At 34.8% G+C, this 8815-nt stretch overlaps 2 protein-coding genes and 1 long non-coding RNA gene across 3 annotated transcripts; 1 reads left to right on the top strand and 2 right to left on the bottom strand.

Annotated features, from left to right (window-relative positions):
• Positions 1-61: 61 nt before the first annotated feature.
• On the top strand, positions 62-1267 carry LOC139824487 (putative nuclease HARBI1). Its single transcript, XM_071797010.1, has 4 exons — positions 62-250; positions 572-692; positions 865-986; positions 1031-1267. Exons 1-4 carry the CDS (start codon positions 62-64, stop codon positions 1265-1267), a joined length of 669 nt encoding a protein of 222 aa, XP_071653111.1.
• A 224-nt stretch (positions 1268-1491) lies between these two features.
• LOC139824489 (uncharacterized) lies at positions 1492-3976 on the bottom strand. The gene is made up of 5 exons (XM_071797011.1): positions 3826-3976; positions 3505-3590; positions 3111-3293; positions 2662-2850; positions 1492-1817 (listed from the first exon to the last, which is right to left on the bottom strand). The coding sequence occupies exons 3-5, from the start codon at positions 3291-3293 to the stop codon at positions 1557-1559; spliced, it is 633 nt and encodes a 210-aa protein (XP_071653112.1). The 5' UTR covers positions 3505-3590; positions 3826-3976; the 3' UTR covers positions 1492-1556.
• Positions 3977-7615: 3639 nt separating this feature from the next.
• On the bottom strand, positions 7616-8126 carry LOC139824488 (uncharacterized). The gene is made up of 3 exons (XR_011735121.1): positions 8001-8126; positions 7798-7867; positions 7616-7709 (listed from the first exon to the last, which is right to left on the bottom strand). It is a non-coding gene; the product is annotated as an uncharacterized lncRNA (long non-coding RNA).
• Between the last annotated feature and the right edge of the window lie 689 nt (positions 8127-8815).

Genomic DNA, 8815 nt, shown 5'->3' with positions numbered 1-8815 from the left:
AAGTGATCCATTTGCTATGTGCGAATCACAATTCATAGAACTTTTCCGCTTAAATAAGGGAATGGTTCAATACCTCATTGAAGAGTTACGCCCACATATGTCTGTCCCTGCACATGGAAGATCCGTAGCTCCAGAATTGAAGATATTGGCTGTGCTTCATTTCTATGCTACAGGAAGCTACCAGAGGTCAATTGGGCAGAATTTTCTGTTCCCAATCGCTCAGTCAACGATGTCGGGATATGTCGCTATGGTGACTTATTTGATATGTAGACACCTAGGGCAGAGGTGGATTGTGTTCCCGACTGACCGAAGGGTCATTGAAGAAAAGAAGAGAACATTTCTTCAATCATTCGGATTTCCGGGCACGATAGGCGCAATAGACGGGACGCATATTGCGTTGATAACCCCAGCAGAAGAGGAACATAATTACTTTGAATAGAAAGGGCTTCCACTCAAAAAATGTGCAAATTGTAAGTTAAATATATACGCAAGCGGACATAAAATGAATGACTTTATTACATACAGGCTTATTTATCATAAAAACAATTTGATATATTGTAATATATTGCAGATCTGTGATGCTGATTTAAATATTCTCAACGTGAATCCGCGACACGCAGGCGCAACACACGACTCCTACATATGGAGGAATTCTGCAATTCTTGAACATTTACGTAACAATTACGAGCACGGTAAGGTACAAAAGTCATACATACATATACATATACATATACATGTACATACACATATACATATACATATACATATACATACATATATTTTACATACATATATTAACACAAACGATTAATGCATTATAAGTGTATATACAACTTTCAATGACGTGTATTTAATTTGCTGTAGGAGACACCGACACGTGGCTTATTGGCGATTCTGGGTACCCACAGCAGCCGTGGTTGATGACTCCTATTGTCAATGCCCAACCAAATACGCCTGATAGCCGCTATACAGATGCTCTTGTTAAAGCACGTTGCTGTGTAGAAAGATGCATCGGAACTCTCAAATCTAGGTTTCGGTGTATCCTCAAAGAGCGAATGTTACGATACAGTCCTTTGTCGGTTGGAAGGATTATTGTTGCCTGTTCGCTGTGCTGCATAACATTTGCAATGGTGGACGCCTTGATGTTTTGAATGATATACATCCCGAAGGAGTGCAAGAAAATAACGTACAAGAAAACATGCAGGAAGAAGATTTGGCAAGTGGCCAGCAGGCCAGACAAAGATTAATTAACTTGCACTTTCAATAAACAATATTATTTTTTAATCCATACAGGGAAAAAAAATATATATATGCATGTATACATATACATATATACGTATACAATCCCACAAATCCACATTTATTTTTCTATAAATTATACTAAATTATTTACAGCGTTGATATTAGCAATAAGAGTTTTGTCGTTTAATTAATTCGATAAAGGAATTTAATATAGTGTTTGAGTTACTTTGTTGTTAACTTTTTATTATATAAATATTATATAACTTTTTGTTATATACACATCTATAAACATGTATTTGTATATTTATCATTTATTATTCCGGAAACGCGCGTTTCACAATAATTTCCAAACAATCCGCGATTCGCTTTAAATTTCCATTAATGTCATTCAGGACACTCAAAGATTTATTGTTCATTTCACTAATACTGTCCACTAACTCGGAAGATAAACGCGCTCGCTGGCTGGACGACTCCGAGTGGTTCGGCAGTGAGGCAGATCGGGGCCTCTTATTTCGGCTGGTACCCGGACTTTCTGTATCCTCTGCGGAGAGAACCTCAATAACTTCGTCAGTCTCCTGAAACCAAATGAAAAGAGTAATTAATGCAGGCATTAAATCTTTAAACAATAATTGTTTATGTTGTTTAGTACACTTGTAGTATGTGGTGTTTATATCACAACATTTATAATTGACATCACCCAACTTCTGAAAAATTTAATTCATTAAACATGTATAATACATTATTCAGTTTCGCAATATACCTTCATTCATGGCAATTACTAGGCTGTTAAATCTTTCAACAATAATTGTTCATGTTCAAAACGTTGATATGTATTGTCGACATTACAAATTTTAGTTAGGGCCGCTCGACTTCTGAAAAATTGAAGTCGTGAGAAACGTAAAAGTACATTGTTCAGTTTTACAATATACTTTACTTTATGAAAAATGGTGCACTACGAAATCTTTAGTAATTAACTGACAATGAATAATACTTATAAATACACATACATCATTAATCGAGGTTGTGCCGAATCAAGTAAAAATTTGCAACGTCGACAATACATATCAAGGTTTGTAGAACATGAACAATTACTGTTTGAAGATTTAACAGATAAGATTTGTCAGTAATGAATGTATACTGCAAAAAGGAACAATGTAATCGTACATTTTTCATTAATTCCATTTTTCAGAAGTCGAGCGGTTTCAACTATAAAAGTTGTGATGTCGACAACACATACCACAAATTTACTAAAAAACATCTATTGTTTACTTGAATTAAAATAAATAAGTATTGAAATTATAGGAGGAAAAGTAGAGAGAAAGGGAGACAGACAGACGTACGTACAGAGAAAGAAAGTGAATGTTTATCAAATTATAGTAGGTGAAAAAGTAAAAAATAAGTATTTCTTTACGAACATACTTCAAATTCCAAGCCGTATTCCTGTAGCCCTTCGTCCCCATCTGCTGCAGTCATGCCCATTATATTTAGGAGGCGTATCTCCTGATCTGTGAGGTTTTCCATCACCGGGACCCCACCTCCAGTAGCTGTGAAGTCTTTCTTTAATTCAGCATACTGCTTCTTTACCCGGCATTTCCAGTCTGCGACAACCTGTAAAATCCATATATTCAATGAATGCTCGCTGCGGTTACTATGCAGCTAACAAAATTGTCAATTTATATATCTTTTTAGATCATGTACTAAATAAAGCTATTGTTTATATAAAATCGTGCATACTTTATTTATATATATATATACACATACATATATTATCTTTGAATATTATTATTGTATAGAATTACGAATATTATTGAGCCTCAAATGTTAAAAAATCTATGAATAATTATAATTTATTATAATTGTTTACACACCTGTTTCCATTGTTTTACTGTCCTCGTCTCAGTCTGCAGGGCATTCAAAACGTCCACCAACTCTTGCCACTGTCGGTGCAAATTTTCTTTGCCTCTGGCTCCGACAAATTTATTCGTTATTAGCTCGCTATGATGCTCGCTATAATCGAGGATTATTCCGAAATGCTCTTCCGTGGTTCTCATCTAAAAACAAAGAAAAATTTAATTTATGTATAAATCACCAATCACTAATAATATAAGTTAATGAAAACATTGAATCTTCAAGTTATTAAAGAAACCGATGTATTAATCGTATAAAAAATTTATCTCACATAAACAATAATATTTTCATGTAAATTTTGTAAAGTTTTCAGAATATACAAACGTAAAATTGTTTATAAAATTATAACTTTACCACAGCGGTTGTTATTTCCTTTAAGTTGAGCTGTCTTCTTCTTCTTCTTCTTCTTCTTCTTCCGCTTATTGGCACTTAAGGGGATCCTAAATACCGACAAAACAGAGCTCGTTCTTTAAAACGGCTTTATAGATCGCAAAATCCTTTTACAGGAGTAAAGTATAGGTACTAATGAAGAGTGGGAATGTAAAATAATTAGTAATAATTGAAAAAATGTAAAAATGCTGTCACCTCATTTTCTAATATAAACAGTTGTATAAGTAATATGTACGAAATGAAATGTTCCCACTCTTCAGAAGACGTGCACAAACAATAACGTACCTTTGAAATTGAGATTGAAAGCCTGGAATAAAAATGAGAGCTTCGAAGAAATTATAACCTATAACCACAAGTTCCGATAAGTTGAGCTGTGAATGGCTGTCATTCGGTGCCGGGTGCCGCACCCGGAAAAAAATGCATGATACGGTACTACAAACATGACCATAGACCAATGAATTTCACTAGATTGCCCACTCCCTGCAGTCTATTGTCTATTGTCTATAATTTTCATGATCCGTACCCTGAACTTCAAGACCCCATTACATTTTCTTGACGCCGCTGCGCTGGTTTCTAGCGTCAATGAAATCGCACCTTTATTATTGAGCACGGATCGAAATGACGGATCGGATTCTGCTAGGAAATTCTAGTGAATTTTTGATCCCGCTATTTTTTCCGATCGGGCGGGTGTTTCTGCCCGCGCAAGGTTTAAAACGCCGTTGTATTGAAAAAATAATATCATCAATAATAACAACAAGCTACAATTCTACAAGATGAGTACCAACAATCATGGAAAAGGGCCGGTAATAATAATTTTAAATATAGGTTATATGATTATAGTTTTGTTTGTTTACCATTGAAAACCTGAAATTGACACTTGTATTGACAAAATCTGTGGACATGTCGACAAACCACATGATAGTAATACTTTTTTTATATTATTGAACGCATATATGTGGATTTTTTTCACAATGTGGTTTTACCACATTGTTTTTCCATATGGTTTTAACCGCATGACTTTCGGCACGTAGATATTTTCAATACGAACAACATATCAAATATTATGCGATTCATGTAGTTATACATGTGTTTGATATTTGCAGGCTGTAAAATGCGGTTACTGTAAGATAATGTACGGATCCTGTGCGGAGATTCAAGCCCCCATAAGTGCTTCAAAAGCTATGATGAAAGTATTCATGTCCTCGATGTCGACGAGAAGGGGCGTGCTACAATGAGTAATTTTATTTGAAAGCAAATATCTTCCAACATTTGTTTGCAAAAATTAAATATATTTAATAAGTATATAATTTATGTGTAAACAGAAGGAATTGAAGGAAATAGGAGAAAATACGCAAAGAGACGCACTACCATCGGAGAGTAGCAACCCATGTGCGAATTTCAAAAAGGCTCAGTGCTGGCTTGGTACTGGTGCCAGAATTACCAGTACTGGCTGACGATTCTGGGCCAGTACAAGCTAAGATCGGGGTCATTACTGGGGCAATGTCGGAATGATAACACGGGTCCCAGTCTTGGCGCCAACTTTGGCCCGACACAGAGTACTAGTACGGGGACAACACTGATTGCCAGTATTGGGCCAACTCTTGGCGCCAACTTTGGCCCGACACAGAGTACTAGTACGGGGGACAACACTGATTGCCAGTATTGGGCCAACTCTTGGCGCCAACTTTGGCCCGACGCAGAGTATTAGTACGGGGACAGCATTGATTGCCAGTGTTGGGCCACATTTATTAGCCTATATTGGGCCGAATCTAACATTAGTTATTCCCCAGTATTGGCTCGACTGTCGGTCAATTTAATAAAAAATATAAATTTATAATTGTAATTTGTTTTATTAAAGCACTACATTGCTACGTATATGTATAACAAAATATATGTATATAAAATATATGTTTATACGAGGTGTGATCAAAAAGTTTGTGCCATGAATTTTTTTCTGTCGACGTGGCAATACTATGGCCTCGAAAGAGTATTACCGCGCAATTAGAGATCAAGCTGTAGAAATATGCACCAAATATACGCCTCTTCAACTTCTTACATTCAAATTTGACAAGCTATTTGAGTTTTTGGTTCCCCTACGCCATCTCTTACATCAAATGTGGGAAACGTTAAAGTTCACGCTTTATTTCACTTTCAGTAAGACTTGGATGCGTATGCATGCAAACACAACGTATGAAACAGTTTCGTTGAAATTTACGTTTACCGATACGTCTCCGCGAAATTCGCGTGTGAAATAACGCGCGACGACAAGTATGAATCGCAATTCCACTTAATTAAACGTCATTACATATCATAGTAGGCTTCTATGATGGCTTGGCGTCTAAGGGGAAGCCTTACGGAGTCATCAGTGCAAATTTGATCACAATCGAGTACATATATATTTTTCTGTGCTAGTATTTGTGAACGCAGTTTTTTTGCGCGGTCGAAATGGAACAACCTAAGAAACATATCGCAATCAAAATGACGCCTGATTTTAACGTTACGATGACCAAATTTACATCATTTTTTTGTCAATATGATGTCAAAATAACGTAATTTTATAATTGCAATGTGTTCCTTGGGGAGATGTTTTATCCGAGTAAAGAACCAACATCCTCGTGAAACTCGGTAAAAGCATTCACTCAATTTAGCCCCTTGCGACTTATTCCCTAAAGTTAAAACAATTATGCGGAGTGAACATTTTGGGAAAGTGGAGAGCATTAAAACATCTCGCTTCATTTCGACCGCGCAAAAAACTGCGTTCACAAATACTGACACAGAAAAATACGTATGCACTCGATTGTGACCAAATTTGCACTGATGACTCGCAAGGCTTTCCCTTAGACGCCAAACCACCATAGAAGCCTACAGTGTTGCCACGTCGCGTCGGCAGAAAAAATTCATTGCACGAACTTTTTAATTACACCTCGTCCATTTTAAAATGTATTATAAAAAAGTTTTTATAAGTATATATAAGTATATATAAAACTTTAGAAAGTATATGTTATTGCTTTCTTGCGTCTCTAATAGCCTTTCCGCCCTCGCGGTCGCCAGCTCCTGATAAATATCGGCTGGTTGCTGACAGAATAGCCTTTTCATCGGCTTTCTCAATCCTGCCTTTAATAACATCTGAAAAAATAATTCCAAGAAAATGAACAATGGATACTTCATATCAGCAAATTACAGGTTTAATAAATAATGAAATAAAGTTTTTACTGGAATAAATTCTCGACACCAAAAAAATCGAAAAAAATCACAAATCTTCCAAAGTAATATATTAATAAATTAATAACAATGAAAATATAGTTCTATTACGTAATTAGATTAACAATAGTATATATAAAAGGTATATTTACCTGTCATACACGAGTAGATATGCGTCGCACTGAAATTTTTTTTTGTTACACCATTTGGACCTTTTCTTCCAGCAGCGGAGTAAAGTTGTTGCACTGCCTTTGTTGAAATTTTTCCAAGAATTTGTCGCACGGCTTCTTTCAGTTGTGTGGCATTTCCCAAATGATTGGCCATTATCGCTCTCTGAAATCAATATTAACATTTTACTTAACATATGTGCCAAAAACTATCTAAATCGAGAATATGAGACGACAAAATAAAACAAAATTTTGGGAACGTACCAATGCAGTCGACTTGTCATTGTTTTCCTTCATTATTTTGTCAAACTCAATAAATTCGTCATATGTAGTTATAGTTATAGTTATAGGAAGTTATAGGAAGTTTTATATAGTTATAGGAAGTTGGATTCCCAAGTTTTCTTTATAATTTCTAAGCTCCTCTCCTGATACTGATGCTGCGTTGATGGCAATTGTATTTTTGATAGCATCAACTTTTTTACTTAAATCATACAGGATGCTATTTTTGATGCCTTTTATATGTTTCGAAAGTTTCTTGTAAACTTTCTCGATGTCGTCGTGAAGTTCGTCCATTTTGGCATGTAGTTGACGTACGTCGTTATCTTAGAATTGAAATTAAAATTAATTTGTTGTTATATGCAACTACAGAAAATAACTATGCAATTTTTAAAAAATTACCACGAGAACTGCTGATACGATGCACAGACTCTGAACGCCTTCGTTTTAATATTCTTTTTCCATTGTCTCTGTTTTCAAAGTCATTGTCGTTTTCATTGTCGCTTGAAGTGCTTCTCTCAGAATCTACGTGCAATCAAATCATATACTTATTATAAACATATAATAATAAAAATCGCTAGAAAAATTCGATATTTAAATTAACCAGATCCACCTTTACGTTTCAAAACCTTTGTTTTGACTTGTGTGTCGATGGTACTGAGACTATCGTCATCCTCCCACATCTGAAAACGGAAAAAAGTATGTCTAAGGTTCGAAAATTAACTAGCAACAATCGATATAAATATGATACATAGAATACATTAATTTGTTTTAATATAGTATCAAAATATATTATTTTTTTGTTAATTTGCTTACTTGATCTATCCTTCCATCAGAATTCCCAGAGTCACTTTTTCCATTCTCGGCGCTCATATCTGAATTATCTTCGTTCTGCGTGCTGTCAACATGAGCTTTGCTGTAGGCTCGTTTTAATCTCCTCAAGCCTTGATTATAATTCTCTTGAAAAATAAAATTATATTTTTTGATGTGTATAAAAAATGTTTTTTTTTTATTTAAAATCCAAGATTGACTTTCATTCAATCTTAAGAATATTATTACAAGCAATACATACCTGCACGTATAATAATTTCAATATCATACTTTTTCCAGGAAGAACTTGGTACTTTCTGTTTCTTAACGAAAGTAGCTACGTTAGTTTCGTTAGTAGGAGGATAGAAACATTTCCAATTTTTATCGTCTACCTGTACTAGCCACGACTTTGGCACAAGATCAATTACTTTTTTCCCTTTTTTTGTTTCATTGGTAAACAGTACAATAGCGTACTGCTGATCCATTTTATCCATGACTGTGAAAAAATTATATTTTATTATGTGATTATATCGAAAAAATAATAAAGTTTATAATACACGAGGCGTGTCCGGAAAATAATCCTCGTATTATAAAAGTCCAGCAATGACTCGTTTCTACAATATAATCTAAAATAATTATTGTTTTGCATTCAGGCAGTCTATTTTTTATGTATTATTTGTATTATTCCTACCTTTACAATCTTCCTTGTAGTCCAGAGAATTATTGCCAAAAAGTTCACAGATTGTGGAAATCTTGTGGTCCAGAGAATTTCCAAGAAGTTCACAGCTATTATGAAAACTGTCACAACGATGCTTACAAGT

Source organism: Temnothorax longispinosus, unplaced genomic scaffold (genome assembly GCF_030848805.1).
Source record: "Temnothorax longispinosus isolate EJ_2023e unplaced genomic scaffold, Tlon_JGU_v1 HiC_scaffold_398, whole genome shotgun sequence".
Lineage (NCBI taxonomy): Eukaryota > Metazoa > Arthropoda > Insecta > Hymenoptera > Formicidae > Temnothorax > Temnothorax longispinosus.
Note: the sequence above shows the minus strand (reverse complement) of the source record. Positions and strands in the feature narration are given on the sequence as shown.